This window comes from Eurytemora carolleeae, unplaced genomic scaffold, assembly GCF_000591075.1.
Source record: "Eurytemora carolleeae unplaced genomic scaffold, Eaff_2.0 scaffold1030, whole genome shotgun sequence".
NCBI classification, from domain to species: Eukaryota; Metazoa; Arthropoda; class Copepoda; order Calanoida; family Temoridae; genus Eurytemora; species Eurytemora carolleeae.
The window spans coordinates 101,509-128,435 of NW_019397527.1; the positions used below are offsets into that span (position 1 = coordinate 101,509).

General features: G+C 32.0%; 1 protein-coding gene across 1 annotated transcript; it reads left to right on the forward strand.

The window, feature by feature from the left end:
* The first annotated feature begins 443 nt into the window (after window positions 1-443).
* Window positions 444-26,635, forward strand: LOC111714735 (uncharacterized). Its single transcript, XM_023489899.1, has 18 exons — window positions 444-576; window positions 1,143-1,235; window positions 2,501-2,623; window positions 3,349-3,405; window positions 4,181-4,229; window positions 5,626-5,785; window positions 6,874-6,997; window positions 7,836-7,866; window positions 7,978-8,442; window positions 9,525-9,645; window positions 10,718-10,838; window positions 21,526-21,689; window positions 22,388-22,505; window positions 23,635-23,717; window positions 24,740-24,810; window positions 25,100-25,181; window positions 25,977-26,063; window positions 26,567-26,635. Exons 1-18 carry the CDS (start codon window positions 444-446, stop codon window positions 26,633-26,635), a joined length of 2,151 nt encoding a protein of 716 aa, XP_023345667.1.
* Window positions 26,636-26,927: the final 292 nt, after the last annotated feature.

Sequence of the window (26,927 nt, forward strand, 5' to 3'; positions counted from 1 at the left end):
ATCACAAAGATNAATTGTTGTGTCTCATGCGTTGGCGTTTTGTTACTTTAATTACATGTTATGAAATAATTTGTGGGTTTTGAAATACGTTAGCAATCCCTTTAAGCCAGCTGTGACAATTATCACAAAGATGAAATTGTGAAGATGAAACATGACAATTACAAAACTGATGCAGCAGGCCATCTTTTCCTTTTCTATCTATCTATCTATTTATCTATCTTTCTATTTCTCTATCTATCTATCAACACTCTTGATTCAGTTTTCTCCTAGTGTTGTGATAGTGTGGTAAACTGTTATAACTTTCGTTTTATATTTTAATTGTATCCTGTTGAAGAACTGGTCTTGAAAAATTAGGCTATGAACATGATTTAAAATTTTTTTTCTCCTTTTTCCTCGGGAGTCCCAACTAATTTGGAAGATAATAAAATATATTTTCTTTAGAAATGTCGTCTTCTGAAAATGGTTGGTTTAGAAGCTTGGCGGTTTTTTTCGAAGATTCTTCTTTTGGCAGCGTTGTTCAAGGATTTCAAGACGACATTTTTACATTGTCCAGTTATGGAAACGCGACTGATGAAGGTAAAAAAAGAACACTTCGAATAATCTTTTTGTTATTTACACAGCAAAATAAAGAAATTCCAGAAAAGAATTATTTATTTGAAAAAATGAGTATATTACTTTGCTGTCTCTGGAAAAAGTATGTTTAAACATTTTCGCCTTCTAGAAAAAATATTTTGCTCTAAAATGTGTTATCTTCAAGATTAGGCTACTTACTTAATGGCGTTCTCTTTTTGCAAAGATTTAAGAAAAAAAATATATCTTGATTTTATTTATATTTATATTTTCATCTATGAGGTATGTTTGTTAATACGTTTAGCAAATTGCTCAGCCCTGTAATTTTTTCCAAGATCTCTTTTGGAACACATATTGTCCACATCTTTGCGAATTTTTAAAAATACGTTTTGGTTTTCATGGATTTTTTAAAGAATATTTCTCAGCTCAGTGGTTTTTAAGTTTTAAAATTTTTTTTGAAGGGGGGGGGTACTGACTGCAAGATTGCTTTGCAAAGCTCCTATAAACGTAAATTTGACAAACAAACATAACTGTTAATTTAATTTTGTTTAACGACTGTTTAAATATTTTAGGAAGACAGCTTGTAGCTGCTGCTAGCTCAGGGTATGGAGATGATTGCTGTCCTCCAGTAGTTGATCCGTATACTTGGTTAGCTCTTATAGCAGGTAACTATAGAGTAGTAGTAGATCCGTATACTTGGTTAGCTCTTATAGCAGGTAACTATATAGAGTAGTAGTAGATCCGTATACTTGGTTAGCTCTTATAGCAGGTAACTATAGAGTAGTAGTAGATCCGTATACTTGGTTAGCTCTTATAGCAGGTAACTATAGAGTAGTAGTAGATCCATATGCTTGGTTAGCTCTTATAGCAGGTAACTATAGAGTGGTAGTAGATCCGTATACTTGTTTAGCTCTTATAGCAGGTAATAGTAGTAAATCCATATACTTGGTTAGCTCTTATAGCAGGTAACTATAGAGTAGTAGATCCATATACTTTGTTAGCTCTTATAGCAGGTAACTAAAAAGTAGTAGATCCGTATACTTGGTTAGCTCTTATAGCAGGTAACTATAGACTAGTAGTAGATCCGTATACTTGGTTAGCTCTTATAGCAGGTAACTATAGAGTAGTAGATCTGCATAATTGGTCAGCTCTTATAGCAGGTAACTATATAGAGTAGTAGTAGATCGGTATACTTGGTTAGATCTTATAGCAGGTAACTATAGAGTAGTAGTAGATCCGTATACTTGTTTAGCTCTTATAGCAGGTAAATATATAGAGTAGTAGTAGATCCGTATACTTGGTTAGCTCTTATAGCAGGTAAATATATAGAGTAGTAGTAGATCGGTATACTTGGTTAGCTCTTATAGCAGGTAACTATAGAGTAGTAGTAGATCCGTATACTTGGTTAGCTCTTATAGCAGGTAAATATATAGAGTAGTAGTATATCCGTATACTTGGTTAGCTATTATAGGAGGTAACTATAGAGTAGTAGTAGATCCGTATACTTGGTTAGCTCTTATATAATCCATATTAGGATACATATAGTTTATAGAACATTTTATTTTAGTCTCCCATTCCCGGCCTTAATGAAGCATGCTGGCTTAAAGGGACTGTAAGCGTAATTTCTGGTGACCCTCCATGCAAAGATACTCTGATAAAAAATGTGGAAGATAATGTCGTTGTTCTGACTTTAAAAATTATTAGTTCAGATAATTTGCCTCTTCAAAGCTAGAAATGCGGAATTTGATTTATGCAGAGAAAAATAAAAATATCTAGTTTAAAGAAACAAAAAATGGATATATAATTCAAACAATTGATCAGACTAAGCTTTCAAGGAAACCGATGAATTCGGGCATTGCCATCTTTACATGGAGGGTCACTTGAAATTACGCTTACAGTTCCTAAAAAATGAAAATGACTTTTTTTGCAGGAATAGCATTGGCAACGTTTTTCCTTCGGACTGCCATTACAACCAATATTGTTTTTGGCAGTGGCAGGAAAAGAGCTTTAGAGGACAATATTATAGAGGACCTTGCTACACCAGCTTTACAAGGTTTGTCAGCTGTAGATAGTAATAAAACCGTAAACTTCGGTTCATGTTTAGTACCAGGCCGGCTTTTGNCAGTGGCGTACCTAGGGGGCAGTAGTCCTATTGCCCCCCCTGGGAGTTCCAGAGGGGGGCCTGTTAAATTCCCTATTAATAAAAATCATTGAAATGTTTGTGCAAGTAAATCCTAGAAAATTGAAATATAAATGATTTGGTAAATGTGAAAATGGATTAAATTCTACCTAAAGATTTTAAAGAAATTTCGTTCTATAATGAAAATTAATTTTTTTAATGATGCTGTGAATAATGATTTAGCTAACATATCAGCGTAAAATAGCAAATCTGAGAACAGAAAACGTTTTGAATCAAATAGTTTAAGTTTGAAATATCATGGACGGTTCTTTCATGATTGAATTCCGATTCGAAAACCGTACATTTTTTAAATATAATTATAGGGCTAGAGTCCGAAACCATGTCAAGAACCTTAACCAATAGAATTTTTGATTATTTAAAAAAGATCAAAAATGGTTTTAAAAATCTGACATTAATTATCATAAATTTAAGAAACCAACAGACATTTATTTCAAATATATTTATATTACACCAGTCATTGGTAGATCTTGTCTATGAACCAGTCCGAGGATTAAGCTCAATGTATTATGAAATGTCGTCTTTATCCTGAACGATGATTGGCATGAGTGACACGAAGGATGATTTGATGATAAATGCAGAAAAATCGGATGACAAGAGACGTGATGACAAGTCAGGATTCTCTCACCTGAATCAAGGTATTTCTAAAAATAAACCAGACAGGGATTTTTCATCAAAATTTTGTTTTAGTTTAATTAATATCAATCATACATGCTCAAACGTAAATCAAATGCTCCTTAGGTTTTGAAAAAATTTATATTTGTAAATGGGTGAACAGAAAGAATTTCAATAAGTCTTTTAATTGTATCAAGATGTGCATATAAGATTATTTTGAACGTCATTATTCAACAAACGAAAGAAATCTTTAAACTGGTCGTAAATGAATAGACAATGTAATTTCAAGTAAATTTAAAGAGGATATTGAGATACAGTGATAACCAGAAAACAATGGAATAGGAAGACGACATTATATCAATACTTAGCAAATAGTTTGACTGAAAACTAATTTACACTCCCCAAATTCTGTGGCTCATGCTCATTTGACTTTTAAAAATATAAATATATCCTTGTTTAAACATCAGGTATCTTTAAAATATATTCGTTTAGTCCTTTTTAAATTTTAACTTTTTAAAACTTTTTTATAATTCTTTATGAAAATCAATTAAACGTCATAGTATTTATGACAATTAAATTGATAAATTTGCATTGGAAATAATTTGGACTCTTAAAAGGTTTTTAAAAAATCAGAGAAGTTTTACAAAATAAAAACTTGTTTATGATAACATTTGTTTTTCATTTAACTCGTCCAATGTTGACCCCGAGAGAAAAAGTATGCATAAAAGAACCTGAAACGATCCTAAAACGATCGATTTAAACCCATCACTTCCTTGTTAAATGGCACAAATTATTTAGGGGATTCAGAATATTCAAAGAAACCCCATGATATTTCTCCTGTAATGAGGTAAGTTTTATCAATATTAAAATAGGATTTTGTACCGCCTTCGGACCATAACTACCGACCTGATTCCCCCAATAGAAGGACGTGGAAATACAATTAAAAATAGAGAGACGTGGAAATACTTAACGTCAATAGAAGGACGTGGAAATACTTAACGTCAATATAAGGACGTGGAAATACATAACGTCAACAGTAGGACGTGGAAATTCTTAACGTCAATAGAAGGACGTGGAAATACTTAACGTCAATAGAACGGCTCTGAAATACATAACGTCCCTTTGGACAATTAAGTAAAATAACGACCCGCTTTGCTTAACCATGGTGGTTCCCTAGGTCTTGGGAACCCTTGGTAAAGCAAAAATCCCTGAACTGCCTTGAAAAATACGTAGTTGTAAATTATTAAAAAAGATTATCAAAAAGTTCGTTTTTGTCGTTTGGTCAGTTCGGTTTTGAAAACGTTTGTTTTATCAAGAAAAAAATAACGCTTCTGATCTTAACACAAAAATGTTTTTAGTCATACATTTTTGACTTTTTGCTTTATAAACACACTAGCTGGAGTGTATGGGGTTGTCAGTTGAATTTATAACACTTTGGAAAAAAATTTGAATTTGAAAAAGAGATAGAATTTTTGAGCCTATATTACGTTTCCTTACTGAGCGTTTCTTTAATGAATGTTTCTTACAAAAAACGTTTCCTGCCACCAAACATTTCTTGCTACAAAACGTTTCCTGCTACTGCAAAACGTCTCCTACTACGAAACATTTTCTTACAACGTTTTGTATAGGAAACGTTCTGTAAGGAAACGTCCTGTAAGGAAACGTTCTACAAGGAAACGTTCTGCAAGGAATTGCTCTATAAGGAAACTTTTTATAGAAGCATTCTGTTAGGAAACGATCTGTAAGGAAACGTTTTGTATGAGCTTCAATGTTACCCTTGGGTTTCGTACCTTAAAATACAACATATTATTATGATTTAAATTTTTTATGAATACAGCTCTATCCTTGAAAAAAAAAACATTTTTATTTTGTCAATTTGATTCAGTCGTATTTATTTTGGAGCGAGAATGACTCTACGAGGTGGGCTAAAAAAATGAGTTTTTAAAAGTTCTAATTACTTAAGATTAAGTTTGTGTTTTTGAATAATTCTAATAAACATTGAAAACCAGCAAACTATGGAATATAAAGACGATAATTAACCCATCTTTTTTAATAAAAAGCAAATAAAAAGCAAATATTGAGCAAGTAGGTTAAAAACTTATCATTTAACCAAATCGGTGTGAGTATACTGCACACTTATGCTGTGTATCATGTACATTGGACTATTCGAAATCATAACTGAGTCTAAAAGTCGTCTTTCTCTTCCATAGCGTTCCAGTTCTCACTGAATGTATATTCAAAAGGATGATTCCACCCGGTTCTGTAAATCCTGGTTTTCTGTTGAAGCAGAACCTGAGACCAGGGAGACCAGGGAGACCTGGGAGACCAGGGAGAACCTTGGTATCTCAGGGTATACCCAGAGCAGGCAGCACACAAACCTTGCCTCAGAGTTTCAAGAGTCAGGTACAATTTTCAAACCATATCAGAGCTTGTTCAAATGGGATTGGGACTGATTTCGAGATCTGCAGTGAGGCTAAATGTTGCAATCTATCACACAAATGCTTTGTCGTTCTAAAAGTGCTCATGTTTAGGGCTATAAAAAAGTATATGTAAGTTAGAGCAGAGGTAAAATCAAAAGCCAACGCGTTGTGATACATTAAATTCGACCCATTCTTGAAAATGTATGCAACTTTTCTTAGCAGTCCAAATATATGTTATAGCTTCTCAAACCTTTAAATATAGGTTAACGAACCTCATAGAGAAAGTGCTTATCTCGACACTATTGAGTTATCTATGCCCAGAAAACAAATTTAAGAATATTCCCAAGAAATTCTGAAGAACCAGGGACCAGAGAGTAGAGACCGAATTCGAAGAATTTGAGACGCTGTTTAAACATGAGACGCGTTTTTAACATGGTTGGTTCCACTTAAAATTATAATAAGTGTTTCCAGATTGGAGCCGGCGCTCAATTTGAACCGGTTTATGGCGGTTCAGTGACGCAGTTATAATTATTTAAATTCGACCTCAGATTTAATAAAAAAGTGAGAAATATAGTTGGTAATTTTTGTTGGATACTCATAATTATGATCTCACCTTTAACTTGAGGATCAATGCTTCATCTCAGTTATTCCTCCACAGTACAATTATCATGCTGGAGGGAGGGAAGGCATCCTCCCCCGCACAGTTTCCGAACCTCATTTTACCTATTTACGGCAATGTGTGTCCCCAGAGGGCTTCCGACCCTCTCCCAAACAGTCTTCCGGGAATGATCTGTTTATAATTTCAAAATTTCTACTTAAAACAGGTTTAATTCGATTATTTAATAATCCATCTATAGTATCCAGTATCTTTAACATTTTCATATTTTTTTGAAATTTTTAACAAAAGGTTGCCTTCCCTCCCTTACCATGCAGAATATCACTTAAAGATTAAATTGATCTGCAGATTAACACAAGATCGACACCAAGCGAGAAATAGAAATATTACCACTTACCAATTAAAAGCGAGGTTAATTCTAATTCATCATTTATCATGAATATGTTTACTCTCAGGATAATGACGATTACTATGACGAAGACGATTATTCTGATTATGAAGATCTGAATGCTGCGTACCACGGAAATATTAGTGGAGCGGCGTCAAGAACTTTCCAGAGAATCTCAGAGAGAAATAGAGGTACAATCTTCACAATAATATGTTGTAGGGTGAGGGGGGGGAATTTGTTGTAGGGGGGGGGATGTGGGGAGAATTGGGCTATTCAAAATCATAACTTGAGTCTAACACTTATATAGGCCTCCTTAAGTGAAGAAACCTTTTTGATTCAATAAAATGTTCAATAAAATTTTAAATTTGACACCACCGAAGACAAAAAGTCCAACTGTTTTGCCGTAACTGTGATTCATCATTAAATAATGAAATTGATAAATATAAAAATATTGTACTATATAGGAAATTCAATAGAGGTGTATATGCTGTGCATAAAACTATCTGCACTGGGTACACTTTGTCCTTGTGTGCTGGAAAATACTTGTACTGTGTCCGAATTAGATGAATTCATGCCGAGTCTCAAATCCCTTAAAAACCGGTTTCACTTGAGCGCCGGCTTAAATTTTGAAAAATTGAATACAATTTTAAGTGAAACCAACCATATTGGAGCTCAAATTCTAGAAATTCTGCCTCAGGTTTGGATCATGCAACAATTAGATGTGTGTACAATAAGTAGTATTACTTAATGAATCAGGGAATTTTACCATTAAAAAGTTCAATCCCTTTAGCAATGCATGTACCCCTGCACCTATTTGCCTCAAATTTTGATTGGGAATTTGGGAGAACTACGGCAGTGTTCTTAGTTTGGTTTAGAGATTCCAAGCGAATTGAAAATAGCTAAACTCATAATTTAAGACCAAGAGCGGGTAAACGGCGGGAGTAACTGTGAGCACCCTGGGCAACGTTGGGTTCCCAAAGTAGTAACAAAATAATGTCTGAAAATCAAACATATCTGATATATTTTCAGGACCTGGGAGGAAACTAGACAGTATAGACAGGCATTATTATTAAACCAACAAATAAAATTTATCCACTTGCCATTGCCAAAAATGTTTTAATAAACATTTATAACTTTAAAAAATAACTAATTTAATAAAAATGGAACTCAGATTTGATTCTGGTCTTGCACTTGGTGAAACGGACGGAGAAGATCTGCATGGAGAGGCAGCTGGAGGCTTTTACGGAGGGGGAGGTTTTATCAATAGAGGAATATTTGGAGGAGGCCAAGGGAGATTTGGAGGCCGAGTTGGAGGTTACGGAGGCGCTGGAGGATTCGGAGGTTTTGGAGTTGGAGGAGGAGGCTATGGAGGAGGAAAGGGAGGCTATGAAGGGGGATTAGTAGGTTATGGAGGCTCTGGTGGAGGGGGAATCGGAGGATACGGTGGAGGAGGAATCGGAGGCTATGGAGGTGAATTAGAAGGTTATGGAGGCTCAGGTGGAGGGGGAATCGGAGGTTACGGTGGAGGAGGAATCGGAGGCTATGGAGGTGGAGGAGGAATGTATGATATTGGAAATGAAGGACAATCTTATGGGTTTGGAGATCTAGACAGACAATCTCAGCTAATTATACTCAGGTTTTCTTTTCAAACTTAAATTAAACTGGAGAATCTGTTTGATGTGTAGATTCATGTTTTGTAAACCTACTAATAATGGAATGCTGCAGTTATTTAGATTTTTAATTAATTAATATATATGAAGCTTTTTATTACTGTTCCCTCATATTTCATGGCTATTTTTTCATTTTCACAATTACTGACATTCATACAGTGAAACCCTTCATAATGAATACATCGGAAGAATTTATCAAATGTCGTCTTGACAATGTTTCAATAAGTTTTATACTATATTACGTAAATTTCAGTATTTGCGAAAATAAATAAATAACCATGAATATGCGGGAACAGTTTTAAAGAGTTTCATATAATCATTTAATTAAAATTTAATTAAATTTAATAAAATTAAGGGTTTCACTGTACTTAGTTTTATTCTTACCTTTATATTTAGTTTTATTCTTACCTTCATACTTAGTTTTATTCTTACCTTTATATTTAGTTTTATTCTGATCTTTATACTTAGTTTTATTCTTACCTTTATATTTAGTTTTATTCTTATCTTTATACTTAGTTTTATTCTTAGCTTCACAAATTAGTTTTATTCTTAGCTTCATTTTTAGTTTTATTCTTAGCTTCATACTTAGTTTTATTCTTAGCTTCATATTTGGTTTCATTATTAACTTCATACTTAGTTTTATTCTTAGCTTCATACTTAGTTATATTCTTAGCTTTATACTTATTTTATTCTTAGCTTTATACTTATTTTTTTGTATTAGCACTTAAATAAATACATTTTAAAAAATCTTTAACATTGAATATTCGTTTTTGTTTAAATAAATTGGAATGTGTTTAGATGCATTTAAAATCTTCCAAGATCTTAAACACTCTCAACATAATTTCTTCTTCTAATCGACATATCATTGCAACCTGATGTTGTAGATATTTGAAATTTTATAATATAAATTATAATTCAGCCAAATACAATAGGCAAAGGTTTAAACAATCAGGTTGCAAACACTAAATTTTCTTAGGGAGATTTCACTTTCTTTAAAAATAATCTAAATGAATTAAATTTTACAGATTTTAATTTTTGTTGATTTCAGGCCCCCTCCCAAGCGCAATACAAATGGTGGTTCTATTCTTGGCCTGATAGATATAGATTATGAAAGTTTTGTTTTACTTCTGGGATTGGCAGGAGCAGCTGCTGCTTATGTTTTATATCAGGTAGCAGTCGTTTACATTAGTTTTAAATTTGCATGATCCAAACCGGAACGAAGATTGCCTTGTAGTGTTTACTTGTACCATCCCGTCTAGTGTACCCGGTATGTGGTTGGCCATGTGGTTGACACAGAGCGTTTTTTGCAACAGAATTAGGCGGGTGGAACTTTAGTGTAGTATATTTAACCTTGAAAAAGATGATGGTGAGGGAGGAAACACCCTGTTCCAAGGGTTCTAACTCTCCTCCACAAGAGGATAATCTCAACTTTAATGAGTTTACTAAGCGAACCTGGAGAGAGCAGAAACCTGTTGTTCCAGTTCTAGTTGATCTGCACCACCAATATGAAGTTATACATTACCAACATGAAGTTGCTGCTGATGTCTGTCTTTTTCCTTTATTAATTTCTAAACCAACCAATTTTAATGCCACTTGGGAAACTGTTTCAAAACTTTCGTTTTATTAAATAAATGTTAGAAATATCCATGTAGATCTCCTTTTATTTTATCATATTGACTTTTAACGTCAACAACTGTATATCTTTATGGGTTTCTTTTTGAAATGAAACTTTAAAATCTTTGAAACTTCTGAATTGTCACATCTAAGCGAATTTATTTTTAAAAAAAATGTTTTGCCATTAAGTTGGGAAAGCTTCTTTCATAAACTACTTAAAATATTTAAAGGGACTGTAAGCGTAAATTCCTAGTGACCCTCCATGTGAAGAGGGCAATGTCCAAAATTACAACCTGAGTTTCTCCGTCAGTTTCTCTGTTGCTTCTTATAGACAAGGAATGCGCAAGTCAAACCTTGAAGAAAAAACCGCAAATAAAAATGAACGGTTAAAAGAAACCAACATATTTTTATCTCATTAATACTTGATCCGAAAAAGCTTTCAAGGTTACAGTTGTAAATCGGGCATTGCCATCCTGGCATTGAGGGTCACTTGAAATGACGATTACAGTCCCTTTAAGCAAAACTTTCTAAAAAGAAGAAGAATAGTTAAAACAATCTTTTGTGTATTTTATATAGTTAAAAAGTAAATAGTTTCACCTGAAATCTAATAATTCTAATTTTTTTTAGCAAATTCTGACGAAAGGCAAGAAACGAAGTTTTCCAGACCGTGAGTTGAGAACAGAAGAAGGATACAGTCAGGGTACTTTGTACACAAACATTGATCAACTTGCGGATTTCGTCCTTGTGGGTAGGTAGATTTCAGATTCAATTCTACAACATCATTCTTCAGGATAAAGACGACATTAAATTAACAGCTTCTTATATATTTGGTTGGTTTGTAAAATCAGTAGAACGTATGAACCGATCAGGCTAAACAGTATGTGGGAACTGGCATGGCCCCATAAAGATTAAGTGAGAGTTTAAAGTTGTTCTTCAACAAAATAGATTTAAAATTCTCAACTTTTCTAGTACGTCAGCTTTACAATCTGATGCCATAAACCTTTCATATTTTAAACAGTTTTTCTCTAACAGAATTCATTGTTTGAAATATCTAATAAATGCAACATTGGGTTGCTTAGATATAGAGATAAGAAAATCAGAGTTTGTGGCGAAGACTCAATTCCTTTAAAATTTATTTTCTAATAACATTTGAAAAGAAAACCTGCGAGATAAAATGAACAATATAATGAACAATATAGGATAAAGAAATAAAAACACAAACAATAACAATAATAATATAAATAATAATCACAATAAACAATAACAATAAAGCTGCTACGTTAAATTAAAAGGAAGTGTATTTCATAAACTAAATGACTTTCATCTAGAGTTTTAATCCTTTTAAAGTTTGGTTGATTTAAAGATTTATTTCTGGATTAAAATTAGATTTGGAAGATTTTCTTCTTAATTTAAAAGACCCATCATTTTAAGATGGCCACCAACGAAACTTATTATCAATGACATTTCAGTGTTTTTTCAAACATTTTTGATGTATGAAAATGTTAGCAAAATCCAAGGGGTTAACATAAATTTTTTTTTTTTATAAACTCTGGGCTTTCTGATCATCTGACGTATTTCTAAGAAAAATGAAGATTAAAAAATGTGGTCCTTATGGATAACCTGGGGGAATTGTTGCAAATCGTTTTTAAAAACGATCGAAAAAAATTATCACTTTTTGTTTCGTTTTTATTTTTTTTTCTAAAAACGATAGTTTCGTTTTTGGAAAAAAACTATTATTTTTGAAGGAAAAAAATCGTTTTGAACCTTAGAAAAACAAAAACAGGATCATGTTAACAAAAGCAGGATCGTTTTAGAAAACGATCTTTTTTAAAAAGACGAAAAATTATATTGTTTGAAAGCGAACGTTTTTTAAAACCGATCTTTTTTGCTAATGAATCGGAATTTTCTGACATGCAAATTATTTCAATTTTTTCAGGAAAATAAGGTTATGAATGTGTCTTAAAGGATTTTTAACGAGACAAATTACGTAAATGTTTTCTGATCTCGGATTTTCCGACCATAAATTGTATTTTCTCTATAAAATGTTGTTAGGGATCGTTACGGGTCGTCGTTAACGGTCGTTAACAAAAACGATTGTTTTTAAAATCTATCGTGTTTAGAAAGGATGAACGCTAGTTTTTGAAAACGATTGTTATTTTAACTATTTTGTTTCTTTAAAAACGAAAAACGATTGTTTTTGAAAACGATCTTTTTAAAAAACAATACTTTAACAAAAGCTAGTTTTTAAAAACTATCCTTTTCAAAAAAATGTGGAAACGATCTATCCCTACTTACGGCGAACTAAAGTAAAATATACGTATGATTGAAATGTTATCTGTGTTCAATCATAACTTCTCTTATTAAAGTTAGCAATGGAGAAGAACAAATATGTTTGAATTTGCGTATCTCATACTTGTGCGTAAAATTAAGATTCGAGGAGCCACGAGGTTACAAAGTCGTACCAATAATCTTTTCAGTGCATTTAAAAAAGAGACAATTATAGATGTTATTTTTCAACTTTACTTTAGAATCCATTTGCAACCATGAAAGATTATTTTACATTTATTATTCTGTGTGTGTTGGGGTATATGTGTACACAACTGGATTAGATAAATCCAATTCTGTTTTGCTTTTATAGATTTTGTTTTGCTTTTAAAGATTCTGTTTTATTTTTATAGATTTTGTTTTGCTTTTATAGATTTTCTTTTGCTTTAATAGATTTTGTTTTGCTTTTATAGATTTAGTTTTGCTTTTATAGATTTTGTTTTGCTTTTATAGATTTTGTTTTGCTTTTAAAGATTCTGTTTTGCTTTTATAGATTTTGTTTTGCTTTTAAAGATTCTGTTTTGGTTTTTTAGATTTTGTTTTGCTTTTATAGATTTTGTTTTGCTTTTATAGATTTTGTTTTGCTTGATCAAAGTCTGACAGAGTTTATTCTATAAATCCAGAATGTTTTATACCTCTAGTTGATCTCACCTGGTTTAAATCTGGGTGAATTAGGATAATGACTGTCAAGTATATAAGCCTGCGTCAGATCACGTCTATATTGCAGTTTAATCCTAAAGGATGATTTGTTGGGATTTAGATTTCCCATCTTCAGTATTCCAGTGTAGTTTTATAAGTACGGAGTAAAATAGGAATCTAAGCATCGTTTTCTCTTTTCACGTCCTGTTCATTTCTATCCTGTTCCTTTCCGTCTTGTTCCTTTCCGTACTGTTCCTTTCCGTCTTGTTCCTTTCCGTACTGTTCCTTTCCGTCCTGTTCCTTTCCGTCCTGTTCATTTCCGTTCTGTTCCTTTCCGTCCTGTTCCTTTCCGTCCTGTTCCTTTCCGTCCTGTTCCTTTCCGTCCTGTTACTTTCCGTCCTGTTCCTTTTCGTCTTGTTCCTTTCCATCCTGTTCATTTTAGTCATGATGTTCCTTTCCGTCCTGTTCATTTCCTTCCTGGTCCTTTCCGTCCTGTTCATTTCCGTCCTGTTCCTTTCCGTCCTGTTCCTTTCCGTCTTGTTCCTTTCCATCCTGTTCATTTTAGTCATGATGTTCCTTTCCGTACCGTTCATTTCCGTCCTGTTCATTTCCGTCCTGTTCCTTTCCGTCCTGTTCATTTCCGTGCTGTTCCTTTCCGTCCTGTTCATTTCCGTGCTGTTCCTTTCCGTCCCCGTTAATTTCCGTCCTGTTCCTTTCCGTCCTGTTCCTTTCCTTCCTGTGCATTTCCGTCCTGTTCCTTTTCATAATTTTCCTTTCCGTCCTCTTCCGTTCCATCCTTTCCTTTCCGTCCTTTGTTTTTTAGTTCTTTCCTGTCCGTCCATTTACTTTCCTTCGATTTTCTTTTCGTCCTTTAATCCTTCACGTCCTTTTCCTGTCCGACCTTTTCCTTTCGGTCTTTTTTCTTTCCGTCCTTTTCCTTTTCGTAATTTACCTTTCCGTACTTTTCCATTTTGACCTTTTTCTTTCTGTTTCTCTTCTTATTCAACTTCTTTTACGTTTAAATTCTTAGTGATATGTTTAATACAATTCTAGTTAATCCTCTAACTTTTTCTAGATATTTTTTTCTATCTTATTCTTAGCCTTTATCATTATTTATCTTTCTCCCAAATTCGTGTATCCTGTTTCTCGTATTTTAGTTGTCCTACTTTTACATCTTTATTTTATCCATTGTAAGTTTTATGAATTAATTTGTATGATCCATACTTTTATCCATATCCTAAGATCAGTTACAAATCGTGTAGGCATAAAATGTAATATGTATATATCCTCTCCTAAGATATACCAGTTTAAGAAAAAGTTTTGTTTAATGTTCAATGGTAATACATTTTCAGAGCTAATTATGAAAACTACATGAAACTAATCTGTTTTCCTCTTTCTAACGTGTATTTTCTGCCCCTCAATACTTATTTGGAAACATTAAGAGTGCACCCTTCTTTCCAAATATGAAAAATAAAAAAATGGGCAGAAAAATGTCTACCAGAAAAAGAAATTTTTTACCTATTGTTGTTCTTGACAGTTCACCAAATCAGCCCAAGTTAGATTCACCAGGAGCTGACAAACGTTCATCATTATTTTCATTAAATGATATGAGTTTTGGTCTGTTAGGAAGTCCATCAGTAGAAAGGTTAATGGCCAGTACATTCATAATATCAAAATAAATCTTTAAAGGTACTGTACACGTAATTAGGATAACTAGGATTTTTAGCGAACGAACACTTTGGCGAAAAAAAAACAAGTAAATACGAAAATTTTCATTCATATTTCGCGAAAATAATTTGCGAGAAAAAAAATCCGCAAAAACCATGAGTGTTTCGTTGTAGCTGCAACAATGGTTTTTGCAAAAATCTGGAATTCTCTGCTCTGAGAGCTCAGCATCAGAAATTTATATTATATCATAATTAATAATTTCTCTTCCTTTACTTTAATAAATGTTTAATAAATTCACGCATTACAAAAACAAATTTCGCGAAAAATGCAAAATTTTCGCGAAACAATTTCCCTCTTTCGCTGGAAACCCTACTAAATCTTTCTTTGATGAAGGATTTTGTAGAATTTTCTTAATATTATAGCGGGAAAGCAAATGCCAAGAGTGTCCCGGCACTCAATCTTCAGCTATGCAAGTGAAGATATCTGCCTCATCGTTTTCCAAACAAAGATTCAGAGGGTACTTGTGAATCGGAAATGGCTCTTTTAGTTGAAAGGTCACTTGAAATTACGCTGTAAGTTCCTTTGAGTTAGGGCTGGGCAAAGTTCCGTTTGGTCCCAGCTGGTAAAATTTGCCTTTTAGTTTTTATTGTTTTAGATAAAAATAACCGCATACATAAATCTAAAGATGGGCATCGCTTTTTTTGATAAACAAAAAATGTTCGTTAAAAATGGTGTCGTTCAGAAAGAAACGAACGATGGACAAAAGAAATGAATCGTTTAGAGTAATGAAAAATTATCTTTGACAAACGATAACAAACCAAAAAGAAAGATTTAAAATCGTTCGAATGAACTTGAAAAAAAAGATAGTTTTTTACTGTTTTTTTTTAACAAAATTTTTAAAAACAATAGTGTTTTACAAAACCCGGGAACAAGGAACCTGTGGTTAATACAAATGTTTACATTCCTGAAAAATTAGTTGTACTCAATTGTATCGTCTAACGAGATGAAAATGCGCGAATTTTTCCCTGAAATCTTCGCAAAGTAGGTGTTTATTTAACATAACTATCCCAAGGGACGTTAAGTAACGTTACCTCCCTTTGTTGGGGGAATCACAGGTCGGCAATTTTGGTCAAACGGTGGTAAAAAAAATCAAAACTGAATGACCAAATGATATGGAACATTTATAAAATAAGAATATTAAATCAAACCATGCTAAAAAAGTGCCCAGCTCTTGCTAAAATGTCAATTAGATTGAATTTTATTTGATGGTATTATGAAACTGGTGGCCACTCTAGAAAGTCCAGCCATGGTGGTTATGGTGGTTCAAGTTATGGTTATGTCAGCTCTGGTAGCTCCTATTCTTCTTGTTCAAAGGTAGGGTCTCCAATTTTTTCTGGATTACTTCCATGTACACAATTGCTCCATAAACTTGTTTTTGTATGTAGCACCTAAACATTTAGAAATTTATTGTAGCTTCATTTTGGATAGATTTATTTGAATTTTGGTTAAAAAAGGTTACGCCCCTTATTTCTTAAAAGATTTTTTTTACACATTTTCATGTTTATACTATAGATCCAGGAAAAATTGTAAACCCTATTCTAAGGGTTCTTGTGACGGAGGTCTTTCTGATCTAATCATTTTTCTTACAGCACTTGCTGCTGCAGTCTTTTTACTCAATCAGGCAACGCCAGAAAATGTCTTTTTTCAACAAAAAGTTTCTAATTTTTGTCCAAACATGTTTTTTTTGGTCGAATATTCATTTTTTGGGGGCGTCAGGCAATAACTAATCAGAATGGGAAAAGAAGGAAACGAAGAAACTTTAACTGGGAAATTTTTCCAACAGGTTAGATTTCCAACTTCAACCCAGTCGCAAGAAATAAATCGATATATATTTATAGTTCCTTGTCCCAGTCGGAAAAGGGTTGATGGGTGATTTTAAAAATAAATTTTTCCGACTTTTTGATTTCCCCCCCTCCCAGAACTAGCTAAACTTTATTTGGACCTCAAAACGTGTATTATGAAGTATGCCATCTCACAGTGTGGGGGGGGAGGTGTCTCGATAAGCGGAAACAATTGTTTTTGTATTCTTACTAAGTATAATACTAAGCAGTTCCAACCACTGCACAATTGTGATTTGAATAAGTACTACCAATTACAATTATAAGGTTATTACGTACATTGTANCCCCACTCTCTATTTCCTTACTGTGATAAAAAAATTTACCATTTAATACTCTTTATAAAAGTCCTTAGGCTCTTCTTTTATATTCTGCAGAAAAAATTGCAAATTTGCTAAATTTCAAATATGTATTGCAATTTCACGTTATTAAGCAATTAAATTAAGCATTAGTAAGCAAAAAACAAAAAGTGCGCGAAATATGAAAATTATACACTTTTGAAAAGCTCTTACCACGGCGAACCTAAAATTTGCAAAAGTATTTTCAAAATTTTCAAAAGCAACATTTTTATTCAAGGAAAATAGAAATGTGCAATTCTCTTTCCAGGCATCTGTGCAAAAAAACTATGCAAACTTCCTCGCAAAAATTGTGCAATCTTCTTCCTTTTCTTCGAACTTTCCAAAGCTATAAAAAGTCAAAATCCAATAGGTTTAGTCGGGTATAGGTAAAATTAGGCATACGGGCAGTACGCCTGAGGACTCAGGCAGTGGTTATAACAAGCCCTGGTTTGATCCTAATGTGAGAGGCATGTGTTAGTTAGAATAGTCAAAAAATGTTAACAGCCTCAGACCGATACTTTTTGAGTTATCTCCAAAAAAGGACAGGTGGGGTCCCAGGGACCCTCCCCCCACCCCGTCGGAATAGGCAAAGATTTGTTTTAGGACATAACAGGACCCAAAGCAAGTTTTTTTCTGGTCAAAATTTAACAAAAGATCATCAAACAATCTTTGATTTTAGGAAAAAATATAAACCATAAATGAAAATATCAAAATCTGCGAACCTTTTTGATTTTTTTTAACATTGATACGCGAAAATTATTATCAGATATAGCATCTAATTTAAGACCTATTAAATATAATATTAAAATTACTTTTTTAAAGTTTTTTGACATATTGTAAATTTGTAAATATTAAACATCATTGTTTCAAAGTACCCACAAGTGTTGGAAACGCTAAAGATATTTCAGAGAGAATGGATTATGATTATGATGATTATAAAACCCCATATATATACAGATTGCCCAGTGTTGATGAGCTGGATAAATCTGGAAAATATTATGATCCTCCAGATAGAAGGGATTTAAGGAGTGTTATCAATTTTCACAAAAATATTGCAAAAAGTCGATTAAAATTTTTCTTTTTAAATTTAAAAGTTATAGATCATTGGGCATTGTTTTGAGGTCCGTTTTTAAGCATTCAAATTTTTCAGACTTTTAGAGGCTCTCTAGAAATCAGAATCCTGGTTCAAAATTTCAAAAATAAAATCGTGTTGATAAATCGTTTGAAAACCCAGTGTTAGTTTATATCTTTGATGAGAGAAAATATTTGGTATAAACTAATAAAAGCAAATTTATCAAGCATAACATTCTAAAAAAGGATTAATATCTGAAATTCTAGAGGTTTTAAAACCAAAATACCTTAAATATTTGAAAACAGACCTCAAAAGATACCCAATCCACATCCCTATCCATTAAGGGTGATCAATATTGGAATTAAGCCAACTGCCCACCAGGGATGGCTGCATTTTCACTTTAAAAAAAATATTGCAATCAAAGAAAATTTCTAAATCGTCCATGTTGCGAATTGCAGACAATTTAATTTCGGAGATATAACAGTAAGGCCCAAAAAAAAACATTTGGTGTTATATATAATTTTCTTGGACATTTTATGCTAAATTCATATAATTGTAAAAAAATCTGCTTTTTAACTTTTGTATTTTTGGTGAGTTTTCTAGCTCTAACTTAATCCATTTTAATTTTTTAACGCGCTTTTCAGATCTGAATTCTGCATAAAATTTCCAAGAAAATTATGTGTAACATTAAATTATTAGAAATATATTTTTTGGAGGGCCTTACAGTTATTTCTCTGATATTAAATCGTCAATTCACCACCGTATGGACGATTTAGAATTTTTTTATTGCAATATTTTTATTAAGTGAAAACGTAGCAATTGCTGCCGATGTTAGCTGATTTCTAAAATAAGTCACAAATCAATCACCCTTGTTGTACCCATACATCCCAACAATTTGAAAATTTTACTTCCAACCTTAGTGCTAGCAGAAGTGATTCCTACGGTAGCTATGGTGGTTATGGTGGTTACAATGACTGTGGTTGTTACAATCAACCCAATCAGGAATCTTATCTCTTATTTATGTCTTTAAAGGGACTGTTTACATATTTTAAAAAAATTAAGTACTAATTTATAAATAACCATATATATATCCATTATGTGATTTCTTTTTAAAAATGTAAAATTGTGACTTTCACATGTCTTGTTTATAAGAAACAAAAGAGAAATATAGGATCCCAGCGTTGCCCAGGGTACTCATGTTACTCCTGTTAAACGTTGACCAAATTTAGAATTTCAAAACCAAGCTAAGAACATGCCCTCAGCTCTCCGGAGTCGGTCAGGGGGTTCCTGAGTTATGATCGAACAAAAAAATGAGGCGCTCTCAGAAACCCCCACCCATAGCTTTACGGTCACTCCCTTTTTAAGAAAGATAAGAAAGGTCTGTTTAGTTACCAATACTATTGGCGGCATTGGCTGCTGCCACCTTTTTTCTTTACAATCAGATTCAAAATAATAACGGAGGGGGAGGCAATAACGGACGAGATATAAACCAGGAATGAATGCTAGTCAAAATTATTTGTTAGTTTAAATAATTTGATGTTAATATTTTCTTGAAAATAATGTTGTCAGCAGTCAGCACATTTTTGTAATTATATCATTTGACTCATTAAAACCTCAATTTAAAACTCACAAAAAAACATCAATTATTTCATCAAAATTTGTTAAAATTGCCTTTTTTACAGACTACAACTAAATAAAAAGGGGAAAACCAGTTTAGAATTTGAATTTTTGTAAAACAAAATCAAGGCTTAAAGGCATAATCATTATTAGGGATATTTTTCAACAGGTTATTTTAAGGACATCCTCTCCTCAATTTCAGGTTTCAAGGGGGACTGTATTCGTAATTTCAAGTGACGCTTTCTGCAAATATTTCAAATATGGGCAATGATGTCCGATTTACAACGGTACCATCAAAAGCTTTGTTTTATTAGATATGAACACGTAAAAAATGTTTTTGTTTTTTACATTATTTATTTTCATTTTCTGTTTCTCGATGGGAAAGTGACTTTTGCATTTATTGCTTACAAGAAATAGAGGTTAAATGTTATAAAAAGTGCACATTTATGAGTCTGAAATCGACGCGATCAGATTAAAGTTTCAAGGGTACCATTGTAAATTGGATATTGCCAGCTTTGCATGGAGGGACACATTAAATTACATTTACAGCCCATTTAACAAATATTTTGTGTCAATGTCTTCTTGGTGTCTGAAAACAAAATATATAAAGTTTGTTTTATTTAACCCTATTCCTGCGGGGGGGGGGGTCAAGTTGACCCCCCCTGTAGTTTTTTTTTACAAAACTCAAAAAGTATTGGTCTGAGGCTGTTGAAATTTTCTGACTTTTCTTACATACTCAAAGCCCTCCCTTTAGGCCTAAAACCGGGCTTTAATACTAACTGCCTGAGTCCTCAGGCACACTGCCTGAATGACTGCTTTTGCCTGTAACAAACTAAATCTTTGTTTTGACCCACTTTCACTTGTCAGATTTTGATAAAATTTAGCTTTTTGGAAAGCCTATGACATATGGAAACGGATTGCACAAGTTTTGCGAAAAAAATTGCAAATTTTTTGCAAACAACCTGTCAAAGGAAATTTGCACATTTTTAGTTTTTCTTGATTAAAAATCAGGTTATTTAAAATTTTTTAAAATTTTTTTCCTATTTGAAATGGCATGGTCAAGGGCTTTTCAAAAATGTATAATTTTCATTTTTTGGACAAATTTTTTTTGCAAACATTTTTACTTTATAACTGGATTTTGCGATAAAAAATTCAATTTTTGCAAATTTGCAAATTTTTTTGCAGATTCTGTAGAGCACAAGAGCTTTCTAATGATGTATCATTTGTCATATTTGGACATGGGATTTAGAGGGGGGGTCAAATTGACCCCCCCCCCCAGCATATCCTGGTTTTCAAGTACCCCAGCAGGGATAGGGTTAAAATGTTTTCTAAATAACGAAAATGTCGTAATTGGTCTATAACAAATAATAATATCCCCGGTCGCTTCTCTTATTTATCATGAAAAGTGAAAAGAAATTGAATTTAAAAAAGCAGAAAAAAAACAAATAAATAAGAACAGAATATTGCAGTCCCCCGAAAATTATCTGAAAATCAATTAAGTTCATTAAAAAATCAAACAAAAAATCAAATCAAGTCAAACATACTAGTAATATCTAATTCACTAAAATAATCTCTAAAATATATATATAAATCTACTTAATATAAGCTAATATAAATATAAAACAGTGGGACCGGAAGGCAAGGGGGGGTTAAAATGTTTATGATTTAACATTTAAGTGATGTAATACTCTTCATTTCTATATTTTTCATTTGTTTTTACACTATTTATTTAATCTTGGAAAGCATGTCAACTAATGTCAGAAAATTTCGTTTTTCTTGTTATATTTGACACTTGTGACGTCATGTATGATTGGTTCATTTCTTTGTTGCCACCTATTATACTTGATAATCTATAATTGCTTTAAACCAATGATCTCAGGACTAGAGGAGTTTGAGGAGAAGATGGAGAAGATGGAAGAGAAAGAGATGAGGAAGGAGAAGGAGGAGAAGAAGGAGAAGGAGGAGAAAGAGGAAGGCTGGTTGTCCTACATAGCGAAGGAGTTCATCCAATTAAAAACAGAAACTGAAAAAGAATTGACACAGGTAGCAAATATGTATAAAAGTCATACATTTTTTATGAATCTCGTAGACAAGCATTGGTCTCGATGTTAAGCAGATTTTTTTAAACTTCTCTTCAAAATCCCGAAACTTTAAGTGAGGAATCAAGCATTGATCCTAAAAATTAAAAGCGCCCATCTTTTGATATTGAGATCAGAGTTTCAAAATGAACAATGCTAATACACAAAATTCCGACCTCAATTAAGTTAATTTATCAGTTAAGTTAGTGTATCAGAGAGTTCTGGTGAACATGATTACTATGTGGACATAAAAAAATATTGTATTATTCTTGAATATTTAAAAAATAATTAAATAATATATATTGAAATCAACAAAGACTAAAGTACCTGGCCTTGAGACTACCCTCATGCTCAGTCGAAATTAATACTTTTTACAATTGATTGATAGACAAACTTCCAAGAGTTCCAAAAGTCATTGGTGCAAATTGAGCGACATCAAAACCAGATCTGAAATAATTTTACTCAATTAGATTCTTAGGTTTATTTGAAGTACATACTCGACTTTTCAGTAGCGCAGTTGTACGTACAATGTACACACATCCAGATTATAGACAGGAAAACGGGGCTGTACATCAAATGAGTCACTACCTTTTACTAAGCATTATCATAGGAGTAAAATTATTGATTCCCAAACCCTGCATAATTATTTATAATGTATTATAGGATAAAGAAGATGAAGAGACTAAGGATGAGGATGAGGATGAAAGAGACTGGTTGGATAAACTATCACAAGAACCAATACTAGATCCTCTTCTTGGTATTGCAGAAGAGTTAAATCCAGGTAATAGAATCAAACTCTTCATGTGTAAAGTAACCCACCATTTTCAAATTTTAGCACGTCTGATTTAGAACTGTACTTAAAGAGCTTTATCATCAATTATTGAGAGGAAAACAATCCATCATGATGATATTCATATTTAAAATGATAGAGGGTTTACTGTCAATACTAGACTAATGAGTCTATAAGGAAAATAACGTAGCGTTCCTGCAAATTCACTGAGTTGTATCATTCCACTCAAATATGAATTAAAAACACAGTAATGAAATATCAATTATATACGAATGTATCGAATTGAATTCGACAATTGTAGTTTGTAATATCAGAATAATAATAAGTAGTTTTAAAGGGAGTGTTCGCGAAAAATTAAAGAGGGTATAGGCTTAATGCGATAAAAAAGCTCTTTTGATCGCTACTAATCTTACTTCTAGCTGTTGCGTCTATAAGGAGAAAATTGTTAAAAACGACAAATGCAGAAGAACGTAGTGTCCATACAAATTCAGAAAAATACAACATACAACTTAGACCGTAAAAAATCTATTTAATTTCAAACAAATCATTCAGATATTACAACCTAAAGTCATAGATTATCTTTCGCCACATTTGTATATAGTTGATTTTTCAAAATATTTTTTAATTGTTATGATCTGAGAGTTACATATAAAAACATTTATTCATGTTTCGAGGATTTTTGGTAATGAAGACGACATTTTAATATTTTCCAGGAATGTTCGAAAACAAGTTGTAAGCTAAATATTATTTTAAAAAATAAATTCAAAACTACGCTCTAAGTCGTATGTTGCATCTTTCTGAATTTGAATGGACACTACGTTCTTCGGTATTTGTCGTTTTTAACAATTTTCTTCTTATAGACGCAACAGATAGAAGTAAGATTAGTAGCGATCAAAAGCACTTTTTTATCGCATTAAGCCTATACCCCATTTCATTTTTCGCGAACACTCCCTTTAAACTAAATTGAATTATTCATGATCTTAGTGGAATAAAGCAACGCGTTTAACCATTTCTCCTGATAGACGCAGTAGATAGAAGTATTATTAGTAGCCATTGATATGAAATTCAATGCGATGTCAACCCATGGGGGTTTCATGATTACTCCCAATTTAATATATAGGCAAATCTGAGAGGAAAATCATTAAGAGATCTGCTGAGGAAAAAAAGAAGAAAAAGCCTGCTGAGGAATCTTGTAAAATACAGGTTTTAATATATGTTCTATTGGGAGATATATAAAATTTAAATTTTATTATCATAAATGAGAGAGGGGCGGGGGGATTGTCGAAAAGACATTTTTTCAAAGCAAAGTCAATTTTAAAGATATACTTGTTCCTAAATGCAATTTTCTAATTTTTTATGCAGCCTTTGACTACACTTAAACCCTTATGACTTATTCACCAAATAATTATTCTGTAATTCAGGATTTCATTGCCCAAAGACTTTTAATTCAATATTAGGAAAGCTTGACTAAATGTTGTCAAAAATAGCGAATTTTATAATGATAAAACAAATTTTTGTAATCAAAAAAAGTAAATTATGAAAAAATATACAGCCATTGTTCTAGCAGAATTATGCGATGTATTCTATTCTTATAATTTCCAATCGAGAGACACTAAAATAAATTAGTTTTTCTACCAAAACTATATTTTGTTGTGGCATGCAAGTTCTAGGGTTGTTAATCGTTTTTTTGAAAAAGATCGTTTTTTTCGTTTTTCAATCGTTTTCAAATACGATCGTTTCGTTTTTGGAAAAAACGATCGTTTTTAAAAACGACCAGCTCGTTTTGAACTTTTAGAAAACGATTAACGATCGTTTTAGAAAACTATTTGTGACCGGTTTTTTAACGATTGATTTTTGAAAACGATAGCTTTTGAAAAAACGATCTTTTTTGAAAAAACAGATTTATTGACAATTATTTTAACAATCGTTAACGAAGGGTCGTCGTTAACGATCGTTAATAAAACGATCGTTTTAAAAACGACAATTTTTAAAAACGAACTTTTTGAAAAACAAGATTAATTTTGCATTGTTGCAGATAAGTAAAGCTACAGATCAAGCTTTGCGCTATTATTGCGCAATTGCGAATCTTAAGGAAACCCTACGTACACTTCTGTATTTATCTACTACTCCTCCAAACTATCTTTTTACTGAACAGCGTACAGCGGCTGCCATGCAGAATAAGCTGAAAATGGAAGACGACCCGTTATTTAAATTTATTTATAAAGGTTTGGAGATGCCTTTCCGGTGTTCTGGAGTCCGGAGTAAAACATTTAGATAAACCTGAGGGGATTACAGGGTAGGCATTTATTTATTCATTCATACTATCTTTCATCCTTTCATTTATTTATTAGTACTAGGCTTTTAAGGCGCATCCCACCTATTATTCTCATTTTTATGTTGTAATTGTGGCCCTTTTTGTGAGCATCTTCTCTGTGTACAATAAAAACCATAGCAAAAAAAGTTCGCGGATATTAAGTATTTTTAATGCATTTTTAAATTTCACCTAAGCTTATCATCTTTATGTGATTTATTAAAAATATTATCCTGCGTTTTATATTTAAAATTTTATTTTTCTATATTTATAGGTTAGTGAAGAAAAGTCTGTTCAAAATGGCGTTCCACGGTGGATTATCTAATGTATGGTCGTCGTTGATGACGATCCCAGAGGTATGCTTTTAGTTGGTTTCGTAATAATCTTGAAATTCTGGAGGAAAATGACGAAGTCATTGTTTTGTCATTATACACCCTTTTATATTTGGTTTCTAACCCAAGTTGGAATAGCTTGCGCGCAATTGCCAGCCAATTAATTCCGCGCAGTTGTGCGTAATTCAGCGCAGCGGAATGTCTTTGGGAAACCTTATATTTCATATTAATACATCTATGTTTAAATTAAATATTGTTGGTTTTATTATTTTATAGTGTTGTTTTTTATCATTATCATTTTTGTTGTTGTTTCTTATTTTTGTTATTTATTTTGTTCCTTATTTTTGTTCTTTATTTTTGTTATTTATCTTTATTATTTAATTTGGTTTTTTATTTTTGTCATTTATTTTTATTATTTATTTTTGTTATTTATTTTTGTCATTTATTTTTGTTATTTATTTTTGTTCTTAATTTTTGTTATTTATTTTTTTTATTTATTTTTGTTATTTTTTTATTATTTATTTCTTTATTTATTTTTTATTATTTATTTTTTTATTTATTTTTATTATTTATTTTTTTATTTATTTTTATTATTTACTTTTGTTCTTTATTTTGTTGTTTATTTCTGTTATTTATTTTTGTTATTTATTTTGTTCTTTTTTTTGTTCTTTATTTTTGTTATTTATTTTTATTATTTATTTTTGTTATTTATTTTTGTTCTTAATTTTTGTTTTTTATTCTTGTTATTTATTTTTGTCATTTATTTTTATTATTTATTTTTGTTATTTATTTTGTTATTTATTTGTGTTATTATTGTAGGCTCGAAGTATAACCAAGTGTGTACGAGAACATGATGAGTGTGTAACCTATCAGGTTCTATCCAAGGAAACAAAGAACAGTAACCAGGTTGGTATAAAGGGACTGTTTATTGTTTTAGAAAATGAAAATTAGCAACCTCGAAAGGGATTGTTCCCATGGCAGAGAGTGATTAATTGCATACGATGAAAATGTAGGTGATTTCGAGCAACACTTTAAAAATAAAGATACTTACTAGCTCGATTCACAGCGGTACGCTTTTACTCTAAGTCTGATCATCATTGACAAATGATTTTTTTTTCTTATGCTAATAAATTTTTTTCTCTCTTTTACTCTTTTTTTGAAAAATTTATTCGAACCAGTTTTTCCTTTTAAACGTTTGGTTTCTAACCGAATTTTCCCCAACCACGTGGTTTCTACATAGTTTGGTCCGAAAGTTTAGTCCGAAAATTTGGTGCAAAGTTTGCTCCGAAAGTTTGGTCCAAAAGTTTGCTCATAAAAATTTTTCCGAAAGTTGGCTCAAAAGTTGGCTCCAAAAGTTTAATCCGAAAAGTAGACGAAAATGATAAAATAATAATTGTTGTATGTTAAAGGATGGATCAAGGAAAAGATTTATAGTCAGTCCTGAGTTTTTGAAAGGTAAAAAATCAATAAAAATTTGAAAATTTAAAAAATTGAGGAATAGGAAGACGACTGTTAGTTTCGAATTATGAATTTTGATAATCGAATAAATGTGAAACACTGAAATTGAAGATTTGCGAAGACCCATTTCACCTTATGTATATATAATATACATCAGACTGTTTTAATGTCACATTCCTATTCCTTAGTTTTATGGGTCTCACTGTATCATAATGATTTTTTAAAAATCATGATATAATATCATTGATCAATGATGAGATTAATAATAAAAATAATAATAATAATAATAATAATAATTATAATAATAATAAT